Source organism: Heptranchias perlo, chromosome 23, assembly GCF_035084215.1.
Source record: "Heptranchias perlo isolate sHepPer1 chromosome 23, sHepPer1.hap1, whole genome shotgun sequence".
NCBI lineage: Eukaryota > Metazoa > Chordata > Chondrichthyes > Hexanchiformes > Hexanchidae > Heptranchias > Heptranchias perlo.
The window spans coordinates 43,684,635-43,701,753 of NC_090347.1; the positions used below are offsets into that span (position 1 = coordinate 43,684,635).

The 17,119-nt window shown below is 49.0% G+C and overlaps 1 protein-coding gene across 1 annotated transcript in view; it reads left to right on the plus strand.

Annotated features, from left to right (window-relative positions):
* Nucleotides 1-17,119, plus strand: part of LOC137341328 (unconventional myosin-XVB-like) — a 372,666-nt gene that overhangs the window by 297,048 nt on the left and 58,499 nt on the right. The window contains exons 52-53 of the mRNA XM_068004452.1: nt 11,696-11,850; nt 12,353-12,507. Of these exons, the coding sequence (XP_067860553.1) occupies nt 11,696-11,850; nt 12,353-12,507 (310 nt within the window). The remainder of the gene's footprint in view (nt 1-11,695; nt 11,851-12,352; nt 12,508-17,119) is intronic.

The following is a 17,119-nucleotide window of genomic DNA, read 5'->3' on the forward strand; positions in this document are numbered from 1 at the left end:
TCAGTTACCAGGCAGGGAGTGTGTGTCAGTTACCAGGCAGGGAGTGTGTGTCAGTTACCAGGCAGGGAGTGTGCGTCAGTTACCAGGCAGGGAGTGTGTGTCAGTTACCAGGCAGGGAGTGTGCGTCAGTTACCAGGCAGCGAGTGTGCGTCAGTTACCAGGCAGGGAGTGTGTGTCAGTTACCAGGCAGGGAGTGTGCGTCAGTTACCAGGCAGCGAGTGTGTGTCAGTTACCAGGCAGGGAGTGTGTGTCAGTTACCAGGCAGGGAGTGTGTGTCAGTTACCAGGCAGGGAGTGTGCGTCAGTTACCAGGCAGGGAGTGTGTGTCAGTTACCAGGCAGGGAGTGTGCGTCAGTTACCAGACAGGGAGTGTGCGTCAGTTACCAGGCAGGGAGTGTGCGTCAGTTACCAGACAGGGAGTGTGCGTCAGTTACCAGACAGGGAGTGTGCGTCAGTTACCAGGCAGGGAGTGTGCGTCAGTTACCAGGCAGGGAGTGTGCGTCAGTTACCAGACAGGGAGTGTGCGTCAGTTACCAGGCAGGGAGTGTGCATCAGTTACCAGACAGGGAGTGTGCGTCAGTTACCAGACAGGGAGTGTGCATCAGTTACCAGGCAGGGAGTGTGCGTCAGTTACCAGGCAGGGAGTGTGCATCAGTTACCAGGCAGCGAGTGTGCGTCAGTTACCAGGCAGGGAGTGTGCGTCAGTTACCAGGCAGGGAGTGTGCGTCAGTTACCAGGCAGGGAGTGTGCGTCAGTTACCAGGCAGAGAGTGTGCGTCAGTTACCAGACAGGGAGTGTGCGTCAGTTACCAGACAGGGAGTGTGCGTCAGTTACCAGGCAGGGAGTGTGCATCAGTTACCAGGCAGCGAGTGTGTGTCAGTTACCAGGCAGCGAGTGTGTGTCAGTTACCAGGCAGAGAGTGTGCGTCAGTTACCAGACAGGGAGTGTGCGTCAGTTACCAGGCAGGGAGTGTGCATCAGTTACCAGGCAGCGAGTGTGCATCAGTTACCAGGCAGAGAGTGTGCGTCAGTTACCAGACAGGGAGTGTGCGTCAGTTACCAGGCAGGGAGTGTGCATCAGTTACCAGGCAGGGAGTGTGCGTCAGTTACCAGGCACAGATAACAATCTGTACCTGTGCAACCTTTGCATAACAAAGCACTCACTATAGTTACTGGATAACACTCACAGTGAGTGCTGATTGTTACCTCGTACTTACATTGTGCACTGATCATTATCCACTGATTACAGAGTGCAGATTATTGTTTTTTTATTCGTTCATGGGATGTGTGCGTCACTGGCGAGGCCGGCATTTATTGCCTATCCCTAATTGCCCTTGAGAAGGTGGTGGTGAGCCGCCTTCTTGAACCGCTGCAGTCCGTGTGGTGACGGTTCTCCCACAGTGCTGTTAGGAAGGGAGTTCCAGGATTTTGACCCAGCGACGATGAAGGAACGGCGATATATTTCCAAGTCGGGATGGTGTGTGACTTGGAGGGGAACGTGCAGGTGGTGTTGTTCCCATGTACCTGCTGCCCTTGTCCTTCTAGGTGGTAGAGGTCGCGGATTTGGGAGGTGCTGTCGAAGAAGCCTTGGCGAGTTGCTGCAGTGCATCCTGTGGATGGTACACACTGCAGCCACAGTGCGCCAGTGGTGAAGGGAGTGAATGTTTAGGGTGGTGGATGGGGTGCCAATCAAGCGGGCTGCTTTCTCCTGTATGGTGTTGAGCTTCTTGAGTGTTGTTTGAGCTGTACTCATCCAGGCAAGTGGAGAGTATTCCATCACACTCCTGACTTGTGCCTTGTAGATGGTGGAAAGGCTTTGGGGAGTCAGGAGGTGAGTCACTTGCCACAGAATACCCAGCCTCTTGTAGCCACAGTATTTACATGGCTGGTCCAGTTAAGTTTCTGGTCAATGGTGACCACCAGGATGTTGATGGTGGGGGAGTCGGCGATGGTAATGCCGTTGAATGTCAAGGGGAGGTGGTTAGACTCTCTCTTGTTGGAGATGGTCATTGCCTGGCACTTGTCTGGCACGAATGTTACTTGCCACTTATGAGCCCAAGCCTGGATGTTGTCCAGGTCTTGCTGCATGCGGACTCGGGCTGCTTCATTGTTTAAGGGGTTGCGAATGGAACTGAACACTGTGCAATCATCAGCGAACATCCCCATTTCTGACCTTATGATGGAGGGAAGGTCATTGATGAAGCAGCTGAAGATGGTTGGGCCTAGGACACTGCCCTGAGGAACTCTTGCAGCAATGTCCTGGGGCTGGGATGATTGGCCTCGAACAGCCACTAAGATCTTCCTTTGTGCTAGGTATGACTTCAGCCACTGAAGCATTTTCCCCCTAATTCCCACTGACTTCAATTTTACTAGGGCTCCTTGGTGCCACACTCCCCGTACGGGCCATAAGGTTCCTATTTCTTATGTTCTTATAGAAGTAAAGGGAATTAGGGGTTATGGGGAGCGGGCAGGAAATTGGACATGAAGCTGAGTTCGGATCGGTCAATGCCCTGTGGGTGGCGGAGAGGGCCCAGGGGCTATGTGGCCGGGTCCTGCTCCGACTTGTGTTCTTTAGATTTGTGGTTGGGATCAGATCAGCCATGATCTTATTGAATGGCGGAGCAGGCTCGAGGGGCCGATTGGCCTACTCCTGCTCCAATTTCTTATGTTCTTATGTTCTAAATGCTGCCTTGATGTCAAGGGCAGTCACTCTCACCTCACCTCTGGAATTCAGCTCTTTTGTCCATATTTGGACGAAGGCTGTAATGAGGTCTGGAGCCGAGTGGTCCTGGCGGAACCCAAACTGAGCATCGGTGAGCAGGTTATTGGTGAGTAAGTGCCGTTTGATAGCACTGTCGACGACACCTTCCATCACTTTGCTGATGATTGCGAGTAGACTGATGGAGCAGTAATTGGCCGGATTGGATTTGTCCTGCTTTTTGTGGACAGGACATACCTGGACAATTTTCCACATTGTCGGGTAGATGCCAGTGTTGTAGCTGCACTGGAACAGCTTGGCTAGAGGCGCAGCTAGTTCTGGAGCACAAGTCTTCAGCACTACAGCTGGGATGTGGTCGGGGCCCATAGCCTTTGCTATATTCAGTGCACTCAGCCATTTCTTGATATCATGTGGAGTGAATCGAATTGACTGAAGACTGGCTTCTGTGATGGTGGGGATATCGGGAAGAGGCCGAGATGGATTATCCACTCGGCACTTCTGGCTGAAGATGGTTGTAAACGCTTCAGCTTTGTCTTTTGCGCTCACATGCTGGACTCCGCCATCATTGAGGATGGGGATGTTTGCAGAGCCTCCTCCTCCCGTTAGTTGTTTAACTGTCCACCACCATTCACGACTGGATGTGGCAGGACTGCAGAGCTTTGATCTGATCCGTTGGTTGTGGAATCGCTTAGCTCTGTCTATAGCATGTTGCTTCCGCTGTTTAGCATGCATGTAGTCCTGTGTTGTAGCTTCACCAGGTTGGCACCTCAATTTTAGGTACGCCTGGTGCTGCTCCTGGCATACTCTTCTACACTCCTCCTTGAACCAGGGTTGATCCCCTGGCTTGTTGGTAATGGTAGAGTGAAGAATATGCCGGGCCATGAGGTTACAGATTGTACTGGAATACAATTCTGCTGCTGCTGATGGCCCACAGCACCTCATGAATGCCCGGTTTTGAGCTGCTAGATCTGTTCTGAATCTATCCCATTTAGCACGGTGGTAGTGCCACACTACACGTTGGATGGTATCCTCAGTGCGAAGATGGGACTCATTGAAACGTATAAAATTCTTAGAGGGCTTGACAGGGTAGATGCTGAGAGGCTGTTTTCCCTGGCTGGAGACTCTAAAACTAGGGGGCACAGTCTCAAGATAAGGGGTAGGACATTTAGGATTGAGATGAGGAAAAGTTTCTTCACTCAGAGGGTTGTGAATCTTTGGAATTCTCTACCCCAGAGGGCTGTGGATGCTCAGTCATTGAGTATATTCAAGATTGAGCTCGATAGACTTTTGGACTCTAAGGGAATCAAGGCATATGGGGATTGGGCGGGAAAGTGGAGTTGTGGTTGAAGATCAGCCATGATCTTACTGAATGGTGGAACAGGCTCGAGGGGCCATATGGCCTACTCCTGCTTCTATTTCTTATGTTCTTATTGTTCCTCAGAAACACTTTGTGACACCTTGCAGCTTAATGTGTCACTCTATTCAATTTACTCACTCTGACATTTCGATCACAGACATTTAGGCTACAAAACGTCTTTACTGGATGTGGCTACGGTGTTTAGGTGGACAAGCATTCCAAACCTCGATAACCTGTGAATGGCTGTTGATCTGATGTAATTAAGAAAGATGAGGCTAATAATAGCCCTTTGTTTCTGCATACTTCAAAGGAAGTTACATTGTGTTTCTATGGGAAGCCTGTTTTAGCTGGGCGTCAGTATGCATTCAGTGTTTGAGTCTTCTAGCCAACAGCTGCAGAGCTGTATATTTTTAAAATTGCGTGCCAGACTACCAACAAAGTTAGGCCAGACTAAGGCCACAGCAAGTAAACTTCTGTTAAAGTCTAAAATTAGAAAGAAAGCGAGTGTATTTTTTATTATTTTATGTATGAAGGAGGGTAATGTAAGTTTCACTGTTTATTCATCTGTTTTATGTCAATGAAACCACTTGTTGGTTCAAAGTTTGAGTCTCGGCCTAGTAAGAGTGCATTTTTTTTGTGCTTCCAGGGAGAGGAGAATCATGTAGGGCACGTGATATGTTCATGTAGAGAGTAAGCATTCTCTGTTCATAGAATCATAAAAATTTATGGCACAGAAGGAGGCCATTCAGCCCATCGTGTCTGTGCCGGCCGAAAAAGGGCCACCCAGCCTAATCCCACTTTCCAGCTCTTGGTCCGTAGCCTTGTAGGTTACGGCACTTCAAGTGCACATCCAAGTACTTTTTAAATACAATGAAGGTTTCTGCCTCTACCACCCTTTCAGGCAGTGAGTTCCAGATCCCCGCCACCTTCAACTCCCAACCAATCCTTCTACCAATTACTTTAAATCTATGCCCCCTGGTTATTGACCTCTCTGCTAAGGGAAATAGGTCCTTCCTACCCACTCTATCTAGGCCCCTAATTTTATACACCTCAATTAAATCTCCCCTCAGCCTCCTTTGTTCCAAAGAAAACAACCCCAGCCTATCCAATTTTTCCTCATAGCTAAAATTCACCAGCCCTGGCAACATCCTCGTAAATCTCCTCTGTACCCTCTCTAGTGCAATCACATCTTTCCTGTAATGTGGTGACCAGAACTGTATATCTACCTGTCCTGCTACCTTCAGGGATCTGTGGACATGCACTCCAAGATCCCTCACTTCCTCTACACCTCTCAGTATCCTCCCATTTATTGTGTATTCCCTTGCCTTGTTTGCCCTCTCCAAATGCATTACCTCACACTTCTCCAGATTGAATTCTATTTGCCACTTTTCTGCCCACCTGAACAGTCCATTGATATCTTCCTGCAGTCTACAGCTTTCCTCCTCACTATCAACCACACGGTCAATTTTTGAATCATCTGCAAACTTCTTAATCGTGCCCTTACATTTAAGTCTAAATCATTGATGTATACCACAAAAAGCAAGGGACCTCGTACTGAGCCCTGCGGAACCCCAATGGAAACAGTCTTCCAGATCATCACCCTTTGCTTCCTGCCATTGAGCCAATTTTGGATCCAACTAGCCACTCTCCCTTGGATCCCAAGGGCTTTTACTTTTCTGACCAGTCTGTCATGTGGGACCTTGTCAAAAGCCTTGCTAAAATCCATGTACACTACATCAAATGCACTACCCTCATTGACCGTTCTTGTTACTGCCTCAAAAAATTCAATCATGTTAGTCAGACATGAATTTCTGTTAACAAATCCATGCTGACTGTCCTTGATTAATCAGTGCCTTTCTAAATGACGATTAATACTGTCCCTCAGAATTTTTTCCAATAATTTGCCTACCACCGAGGTTAGGCTAACTAGCCTATAATTACTTGGTCTATCCCTTTCTCCCTTCTTAAACAACGGTACGTTAGCAGTCCTCCAATCCTCCGGCACCACACCTGTATCCAGAGAGGATGGAAAATGATGGTCAGAGCCTCCGCTATTTCCTCCCTTGCTTTTCTTAACAGCCTGGGATACATTTCATCCAGAACTGGCGATTTATCTACTTTCAAGGATGCTAAACCCCTTAAGATATTACCCTGTGATCATACTGGAAGTTGATTGTTATTGAGGGGATAATGTTGTCATACACAGGCTTGTGCTTCAGGTGAAAACTGAAGTTAGAAGATAATGACAGAGAACAAAACCCTTTGAAACAAGATGGTCTATTTTAGTCTGTCCAGTGGGTATAATCTACATTTCCTCAGCCTCAAGCCCTCTTTACCAAACATTTATCTTATTAGCCTTTCAGGGGACTGGATGGATCAGTGGATTGGACACTGGCCTTTCGCTTATGAAAATTGAGTTCCTATCTGGCCCAAATTGATGGAATGCACATTTGTATCGGCTGACTCTAAGGTCTCGATATTAACCCCCAACAGGAGAGGGTCGGGGTGGGGGAGGGCTGTTAGAAAAACGGGGAAAGTGTCCCAACCCGCTGCGTACATACCCGTTGCTGTTTTCAAGGCGGTGGGTTTTGTGTCGTGAGTGTGTCCTGCCATTGAGAGGTGGGACACCTCATTAACATATTTAAATCAGGCTCCCACAGCGCTCTGGGAGACTGATTTAAATTTAATAGATGCCACGTGGGTTTCCCAGGGCTCAGGAAACCTGGCAATTAAAGGGAGTTGGGAGCTGCCGGCTCGAGAAGGTAAGTGCCTGTTCGCGATGGCCGACCTTGCCCCCGCCCCCCCCCCCACCACCACCAAGAACTGATCTCTCACTCCCTCCCACTTGCCCAGGGATTGTCCCCAAAGGTCCCCGGCTGCAGCCTCCTGCCGCTGGTTTTCCCACCTAGCGCCCGTCCAGCCTGGCTGGCTGCCGGGCGGGAAACAGAAGAAAAAAATTATAATGAGTTCCTGCCGTTAAATTCAGCAGGACCTCTGTGTCCCTGGCCTTACCAGGTTTGACCTGCGCTACTGCGCTGCCCCACACCCTCCCCGCAAATATCGGGGCCTAAGAGTCTTATTAGAAACAAGTCTGGGCAGACTCATTCCAGTTCACGGGCCTGATTGACACTAACTTGGCAATCTCCCTGAAAGAGGCCAAAGGATGGCTGGTTTGGGAAATGGAAAATATCAGTGTGGTGCAGTATGGCGCACTCTGGTAAGGTAGAGGCAGTGGAGAGCAGTGTTGTCCAATAGAAATTGTTGACTTGACATAGGTGACTATGATGACACCGTTTTAGCCGCATGTACTAATTTTAGTAGAAACACCATACACAAGTTATAGGTAAATGTAGTTCACATATACATTTACTGAACACCATTCAGTGCAAAACTTTGCAGTCTTTCTCTTTCACCAAAGTTTCGAATACTGGGCTTGAATTTATCAGACAAAACACATCTTAGTGCAACTTCTAGGTTTTTGTCCAGCGAGTTATTACTGGGAATGTTGACTTACACAGCGAGACGCACCAGACCCGCACTGCTCTCCATCCAGACCCCTGCCCCTGCTCTCCATCCAGACCCCTGCCCCTGCTCTCCATCCAGACCCCTCCCCCTGCTCTCCATCCAGACCCCTCCCACTGCTCTCCATCCAGACCCCTCCCCCTGCTCTCCATCCAGACCCCTCCCCCTGCTCTCCATCCAGACCCCTCCCCTGCTCTCCATCCAGACCCCTCCTCCTGCTCTCCATCCAGACCCCTCCCCCTGCTCTCCATCCAGACCACTCCCCCTGCTCTCCATCCAGACCCCTCCCCCTGCTCTCCATCCAGACCCCTCCCCCTGCTCTCCATCCAGACCCCTCCCCCTGCTCTCCATCCAGACCCCTCCCCCTGCTCTCCGTCCAGACCCCTCCCCCTGCTCTCCATTCAGACCCCTCCCCCTGCTCTCTGTCCAGACCCCTCCCCCTGCTCTCCGTCCAGACCCCTCCCCCTGCTCTCCGTCCAGACCCCTCCCCCTGCTCACCATCCAGACCCCTCCCCCTGCTCGCCATCCAGACCCTCCCCCTGCTCTCTATCCAGACCCTCCCCCTGCTTTCCACCCGGACCCACCCCTGCTCTCCATCCAGACCCCTCCCCCTGCTCTCCATCCAGACCCCTCCCCCTGCTCTCCATCCAGACCCCTCCCCCTGCTCTCCATCCAGACCCCTCCCCCTGCTCTCCATCCAGACCCCTCCCCCTGCTCTCCATCCAGACCCCTGCCCCTGCTCTCCATCCAGACCCCTCCCCCTGCTCTCCATCCAGACCCCTGCCCCTGCTCTCCATCCAGACCCCTGCCCCTGCTCTCCATCCAGACCCCTCCCCCTGCTCTCCATCCAGACCCCTCCCCCTGCTCTCCATCCAGACCCCTCCCCCTGCTCTCCATCCAGACCCCTCCCCCTGCTCTCCATCCAGACCCCTCCTCCTGCTCTCCGTCCAGACCCCTCCCCCTGCTCTCCGTCCAGACCCCTCCCCCTGCTCTCCGTCCAGACCCCTCCCCCTGCTCTCCGTCCAGACCCCTCCCCCTGCTCTCCGTCCAGACCCCTCCCCCTGCTCTCCGTCCAGACCCCTCCCCCTGCTCTCCGTCCAGACCCCTCCCCTTGCTCGCCATCCAGACCCTCCCCCTGCTCTCTATCCAGACCCTCCCCCTGCTCTCCATCCAGACCCCTCCCCCTGCTCTCCATCCAGACCCCTCCCCCTGCTCTCCATCCAGACCCCTCCTCCTGCTCTCCATCCAGACCCCTCCCCCTGCTCTCCATCCAGACCCCTCCCCCTGCTCTCCATCCAGACCCCTCCCCCTGCTCTCCATCCAGACCCCTCCCCCTGCTCTCCGTCCAGACCCCTCCCCCTGCTCTCCGTCCAGACCCCTCCCCCTGCTCTCCGTCCAGACCCCTCCCCCTGCTCTCCGTCCAGACCCCTCCCCCTGCTCTCCGTCCAGACCCCTCCCCTTGCTCTCCGTCCAGACCCCTCCCCCTGCTCTCCATCCAGACCCCTCCCCCTGCTCTCCATCCAGACCCCTCCCCCTGCTCTCCATCCAGACCCCTCCCCCTGCTCTCCATCCAGAACCGCCCCTGCTCTCCATCCAGACCCCTCCCCCTGCTCTCCATCCAGACCCCTCCCCCTGCTCTCCATCCAGACCCGCCCCTACTCTCCATCCAGACCCCTCCCCCTGCTCTCCATCCAGACCCCTCCCCCTGCTCTCCATCCAGACCCGCCCCTGCTCTCCATCCAGACCCGCCCCTGCTCTCCATCCAGACCCGCCCCTGCTCTCCATCCAGACCCGCCCCTGCTCTCCATCCAGACCCGCTCCCTACTCTCCATCCAGACGCTCCCCTGCCAAAGGGTTGTTAATCCTTCAACAATAACTTTCGCGTGATTCGGACGCGAGTGGTTATTAAACAACAAGCTTTAATATATTGACTCACAACAGTATTATAATGATTATACAACTGTCTTCAGATTACATTAAATGACAAGCAATCAATACAACCTGGATTCAAGATTGACCAGATCTCACCTCCATGGGCTACCTGCGTCTATGGGCTTCCAACTGTCCTCTCGAGAATTCTAACCTTTGGGAGGAAGCATGCCCTATCTTTATACTATTTGGCTGCTATGTTCTGTATGCAAGCATATCTGGCCTTATCTTCCAGTATTAAGTCATCCCACCGTGCAACTCAAGATAAGCTGCTTTACGTAACGTAACTAATGACCTCAACTTTCATCTCTGTTTGCTAGCTGTTTGTTCCTCTTGGTTACTACATCTCTTGTTTTGGTGTAGACCACCTTCTGACATCATAGTTATCTATTCAATGGCCTCATCCTACGTGTTGTTCTGCTGTGTAAGCTGTCCTTGTTTTCACAGAGACGCTGAACCATGCCCCCCTCAGCATCGCCCTCTTGTTAAATGTCTGGGGCGCTATGCGAGCTATGCGAGATGGGATATGTGACTATTCCTAGTTTTAAACCATTTTATCACACTGTGTACCAAACCCGTGCTGTAGCAGCCCCGGGAGTGTTTGATGGGACAGTGCAGACGGAGCTTTACTCTGTAACTCTGAATGGAAATATGCTTAGCACCATGGAAGAGCAGAGGGGCTTGGAGGAATAGGTTCACAGAACATTAACAGCAGCTCAGGTTAATAAGGCTGTAAGATAAAGCTAATGGAATTCTGGGTTTTATCTCAAGAGGTATATAATATAAAGCCAAGAGATAATGATGAGCCTAAATTAAACCTAAATAAGACCTCAGTTGGAGTACTGTATGCAGTATTGGGCACACTATAGGAGGATATTGAGACTTTGGAGAGGGTACAATGCAGATTCACACTACAAAGAAAGACTTGATAAGTCAGGAATTTTCTCATTGAACAATGCAGATTATAGGGTAATATAATGGAAGTTTTAAAATTATGAAAGGATGGGGCATGATAGATAGAAGCAGACTGTTTCCAGTAGTTGACGGTTCAAGAACGAAGGGCCATAGATCCAAGATAAACGTAAGAGATTTCGAACAAGGAGAAGCATTTTTACACAGATGTGAGGCTGTGGAATTCACTTGCAGGGTTAGTGGTTGAGGCAGAAGCTATGTCAACATTCAAGATTAGATTGTATAGGTAGACGAAGGAAAAGGGTTGAAGGGAAATGGAAACAGGGTGAGCAAATGTGATAACAATTATTTTCTCGCATTGGGGGGGGGGGGGGTAAACACCGCCACGGACTGGTTGGGCTGAATGGCCTGATTTTGTGTAGTAACTTCTATGAATCTAACCCACGCTGTACCTGACCTGGGACAGTATAGAGGGAGTTTTACTCTGTACTTAACCTATTCTGTACCTGATCTGGGAGTGTTTGAGGGGGCACTGTAGATGGAGCTTTACTCTGCATCCAACCCATGCTATACCTGATCTGAGAGTGATTGATGGGATAGTGTAAAGGGAGCTTCACTCTGTATCTAACCCATGCTGAATCTGCTCTGGATGTATTTGATGGGATACTGCAGAGGGAGTTTTATTCTGTTTCTAACCAGTGCTGTACCTGACTTGGGTGTGTTTGATAGAACAGTGCAGAAAGAGCTTTATGCTGTGTCTAACGCGTGTTTTACCTGACCTGTGAGTAACTGATGGGACAGTATAAAGGGAGCTTCACTCAGTGTCTAACCCGTGCTGTACCTGACCTGGGAGTGTTTGATGGGACAGTGTAGAGGGAGCTTTACTCTGTATCTAACCCATGCTGTACCTGCCCTGGGAATGTTTGAGGGGACAGTATAGAAGGAGCTTTACTCTGTGTCTAACCCATGCTATACCTGCCCTGGGAGTCTATGATGGGTCAGTGTATTAGTAGCCTTGGCACAAATGTTCAAACAAAAAAAACTCTCAAATCTTGCCCATCACAGCTGGAGGTAAGATGTTGCCATGACAGAGATTCTACTATTTATATGATTAACTCTAGAACATGGCAACACACATAGTTGGACAGGAATATGAACAATGCCCTGAAACATGAAGAGATTTAAAGTGTGAAAGCAAGCGAGCTGAGAGGCATGGCCCTACCCTATGTTATCTAATATTTACCCCTTCCTTTCATAGGCTGGCAGTTTGGGTCGATTGGTGGCCGATCTGGCCTATTTCCTGGAGACCACGTCCAGCCAACGGCAGCTCCCGATTACTACTACATTAACACAGGAAAGAATGAGGAGAGGCAAAGGAGCGTGCCCAGTTCCAATAGGTCATCCATTAGAAAGGTAAGAGGACCCACAGCAGCCAGAGTAGCACTGTACCCTATGGACAAGAAGGCCCCAGGTTCAATAGCTGGTCTGTACTGAGTTACTTGATTTCAGCTAGTACAGTGGTTGATCTGCTACAACTGCACTCAACACCTCTGCATTAGAGAGGGGGAAATCAAAACAGAGTTCCCATCCCTAATTGCTGTCCAGTGATCCATACTGGAAAGTGCATATGTGAAGATGGTCAAAGAGGACATGATCAGGCTTGGCTACGGTCTCATTTGGCTGTGGTTAGATAGTGAACCGATATTTTTAATGTCTAGCCATATGCATGAAGAATGGGCAGTTGGGTGAATGCTGCCAAGTGCTTGTGGAACAGTGTCCCAACCAGAGTCAGTAATGTTAGGTGAGGAGGGTGGACAGTGCATTTTTTAAAAACGTGGCTCTGGTTTTGTCCACACTGATTTGCTGAGTGTGTCTTGTGCTGTATTAATGGAACATGTGCTCTGCTTGTTATTAGAGTGCTGCACCCAGTGAAGTCTCAGAAAACACAACCATCTCCTCACATACTCAGTCCTCGATCAACCCTCCATCAAGCAATCTCTACATGCCTGAATTTGGCCAGTACATAATGACCGGGTTTGCCGTGAAGTACTTCAGAGATCCTGTGACCACGTGAGTAATGTGACTGGCTGCAGTATGTGCACCTCTAGTCTGCTTAATGTTAATAATTAGAACACAATAAAATAGAGGTCGACAAACAGCAATTCTTAAATGTGCCCCACCGGGACGCACAGACACACTGGAGATAGATAGAGACCAAGAGGAAGGCAAAAGTCTAGAAATTCATCCAGCGTTACAGCTGACACATGTATAAATTGAGTGCTAATGTAGAGAAACTTATGGCATTAGCTCTCATCCCCTTTCAGTGCTTCTCCTAAAATTCCTCCCTTGGGTAAAATGGCGTGTCGAGCAATATAGCCTGAGGGTATTCAGCCAATTAAGGGACCCTCAAGCAAAATTCTGCAGCCTTGGACTCCCCGTCTGTGTTGCATGCTTAACTGACAATAAAAGCAAGCCCTGGAACAGCAGAGGGAGCTGGCGGAGTTGTAGCAGGGAACACAACCCACACAACTACTGATGGAGAAGTATTTTTGTGCATGTGACAGAATGGCTGCACTATATATTGCCACATAGGCTGATGTCTTCAACATAGGAGAGGGGAGCCGGCAAGTCAGACAATACAGGATGAAGTACCCTAAGCAAGAGGTTTACCACAACATTGAGCTACCTGGGCCTCACAGGAGATAAGTGCCTGAGGAGACTCCAGCTCAATAGGGAAACTGTCATTGATCAATGCCATCTGATTGGTGACATCATCCATAGTGCACCATCTGTACTACACTACCAGCGGCAGGGAAAATCACCATGGCCCTCAACTTCTATACCAAAGGATCCTTTCTGGCACTCACAGGGAACATCTCTGATTTCCCTAGATTCTGGAAGGGTCCCATCAGATTGGAAAATAGCAAATGCAACTCCTCTATTCAAGAAAGGAGGGAGACAGAAAGCAGGAAACTACAGGCCAGTTAGCTTAACATCTGTCATAGGGAAAATGCTAGAATCTATTATTAAGGAGGTTATAGCAGGGCACTTAGAAAATTTCAATGCAATCAGGCAGAGTCAACATGGCTTTGTGAAAGAGAAATCGTGTTTGACTATTTTATTAGAGTTCTTTGAGGAAGTAATGTGGATAAAGGGGATCCTGTGGATGTGGTGTACTTGGATTTCCAGAAGGCATTTGACAAGGTGCCACATCAAAGGCTACTACACAAAACAAGAGCTCATGGTGTAGGGGGTAACATATTAGCATGGATAAAGGATTGGTTAGCTAACAGGAAATAGAGAGTAGGCATGAATGGGTCATTTTCAGGTTGGCAAGATGTAACGGGTGGAGTGCATCAGTGCTGGGGCCTCAACTATTTACAATCTATATCAATGACTTGGATGAAGGGACCGAATGTATGGTTGGCAAATTTGCTGATGACACAAAGATAGGTAGGAAAATAAGTTGTGAAGAAGACATAAGAGTCTGCAAAGGGATATAGATAGGTTAAGTAAGTGGGCAAAAATTTGGCAGATGGAGTATAATGTGGGAAAATGTGAACTTATCCACTTTGGCAGGAGGAATAGAAATGCAGTATGTTATTTAAATGGAGAGAGATTGCAGAACTCTGAGGTATAGAGGGATCTGGGTGTCCTAGTACATGAATCACAAAATGTTAGTATGTAGGTACACCAAGTGATTCTCAAGGCAAATGGAATGTTGTCATTTATTGCAGGGGGAATGGAATATAAAAGTAGAGATGTTTTGCTACAGTTGTACAGGGCATTGGTGAGACCACATCTAGAATACTGTGTGCAGTTTTGGTCTCCTTATTTAAGAAAGGACATAATTGCTTTGGAGGCGGTTCAGAGAAGGTTCACTCGACTGATTCCTGGGATGAGGGGGTTATCTTATGAGGAAAGGTTGGACAAGTTGGGCCTGTATACATTGGAGTTTAGAAGAATGAGAGGTGATCTTATTGAAACGTATAAGATCCTGAGGGGACTAGAAGGGGTAGATGCTGAGAGGATGTTTCCCCTTGTGGGGGAGACTAGAACTAGGGGATGCAGTTTAAAAATAAGGGGTCTCCCATTTAAGACGGAGATGAGGAGAAATTTTTTCTGTCTGTGGAACTCCCTTCCCCAGAGAGCGGTGCAGGCAGGGTCATTGAATATTTTTAAGGTTGAGTTAGATAGATTCTTGATTAACAAGGGAGTGAAAGGTTATAGTAGGTAGACGGGAAAGTAGGGTTGAGGTCACAATCAGATCGGCCATGATCTTATCAAAAGACAGGGCAGGCTCGAGGAGCAGAATGGCGTACTCCTGCTGTTAATTCGTATGTTCATATGTTGGCCAGCTTTCTGTGTGCTACTATATTAAAGAGGTGACCGATCCCCTATTTTCTCACAGAAACACCTACGTAGAGTCCACCAACAGGACCATGTTTCATACTTGTGCATTCTCCCGGGTATGGGGCATCATACACTGTAAGCTATAACTATTTGTGCATCTGTGCACATTGCCATTTCATGCCTCAATTGAAGGGCTATTATAGTGTGAATGTACAAATACCATGCCAGAAAATCATGCATGTGAGTGCACGTTTCCTGACGCTCGCTCATAGCACCTTCCTTCTTGGGATGTCCCAACCCTTCAGCAACAACTTGCAATTATATAGCGCCTTTAACGTAGTAATAGGTAATTGGCAAAAGAACCAGGGGTGCGATGGGAGAAAGATTTTTACGCAGCGAGTTGTTATGATCTGGAATGGATTGCCTGAAAGGGTGATGGAAGCAGAATCAATAATAACTTTCAAAAGGGAATTGGATAAATACTTGAAAGGGAAAAATTTGCAGGGCTATGGGGAAAGAGCAGGGGAGTGGGACTAATTTGATAGCTCTTTCAAATAGCTAGTACAGCACTATGGGCCAAACGGCCTCCTTCTGTGTTGTATCATTCTATGATTCTATAAAACATCACAAGGCGCTTCACAGGAGTGTTATTAAACAAATTTTGACATCAAGCCACAGGAGGTGATATTAGGACAGGCTAGGTCACAGTGGTAGGTTTTAAAGAGCACCTTAAAGGAGGAGAGAGAGGTGGAGAGACGGAGAGGTTTAGGAAGGGAATTCCAGAGCTTAGGACCTAGGCAGCTGAAGGCACGGCCACTAATGGTGGAATGATGAAAATCGGGGATGTGCAAGAGGCCAGAATTGGAGGAGCGCAGAGATCTCGGAGGGTTGTTGGTTTGGAGGAGGTTACAGAGATAGGGAGGGGTGAGACGATGGAGGGATTTGAAAACAAGGATTAAAATTTTAAAATCCGGTGTTATAGAGTTATACAGCACGGATAGAGGCCCTTCGGCCCATCGTGTCCGCGGTGGAAGGTGTTGCCGGACTGGGAGTCAATGTGGGGAAGCGAACACAGGGGTGATAGGTGAATGAGACTTGGTGCTACTAGGATACGGGCAGCGGAGTATTGGATGAGCTCAAGTTTATGGATGGTGCAAGGTGGGAGGCTGGCCATGAGAGCATTGGAATAGTGAAGTCTCGAGGTAACAAAGGCATGGATGAATGTTTCAGCAGCAGATGAGCTGAGGCAGGGACGGAGATGGGCGTTATTACGGAGGTGGAAGAAGGCGACCTTGGTTATGGAGAAGATATGGCATTGAAGCTCAGCTCGGACAAATAGGGCGTCAAGGTCGCAAACGTTTTGGTTCAGCCTCAGACAGTGGCTAGGGAGAGGGATGGTGTCGGTGGCTAGGGAACAGAGTTTGTAGGGGACTGAAGACAATGGCTTCGGTCTTCCCAATATTTAATTGGAGGAAATTTCTGCTCATCGAATATTGGATGTCGGACAAGCAGCAGACAAATCAGAAACAGTGGAGGGGTCAAGAGGTGGTGGTGAGGTGGAGCTGGGTGTCATCAGCCTACATGCGGAACCTGAAGTTGTGTTTACGGATGATGTTGCCAAGGGACAACATGTAGATGAGAAATAGGAGGAGTCTAAGGATAGATCCTTGGGGGACTCCAGAGGTGATAGTGCAGGAGTGGGAAGAGAAGCCATTGCAGGTGATTCTCTGGCTACAACTGGATATATAGGAATGGAACCAGGCGAGGGCAGTCCCACCCAGCTGGACAACGGAGGAGAGGTGTTGGAGATGGATCGTGTGGTCAGCTGTGTCAAAGACTGCAGGAGGAAAGATAGGTGGAAGGAGATCTTGCCTACCAGGTGAAACCGTGGCTGTTGACACCTTTATGTAAACGCCATACCACAGCAAAACACAGCCACAAACATATTGGTGAACCAGGGGACTTAGAAATTTGGGATGTTCAATGCTTCAGGGAGTATTTTTCCTCTGGCTGCTAATATAAAGAGAAAGAGTGCGAGGATGAGGCCAATTCCCCATTTTATACAGCCACTTAATTTTTTGCTCACATTAGTAACCAGAGAAGGGTGTTGCAATAAGGCCCAGAGGTACTTTCCAGAGTTATATTACTGTGCTGCCTACTGCAAAATTATCAACATGGAATTTTCACAGCAGCAGCAAGAAGACATGCAAGACCAGGACAATGATGTGCTGGAACCACCAGCAACAAGGCAGCAAGTGCAGGATGGGAGATCAGTGCTTTATTATCAATTTCTTCTGAGCCCTTACAATAGTCGTAACAGATTTGCTAG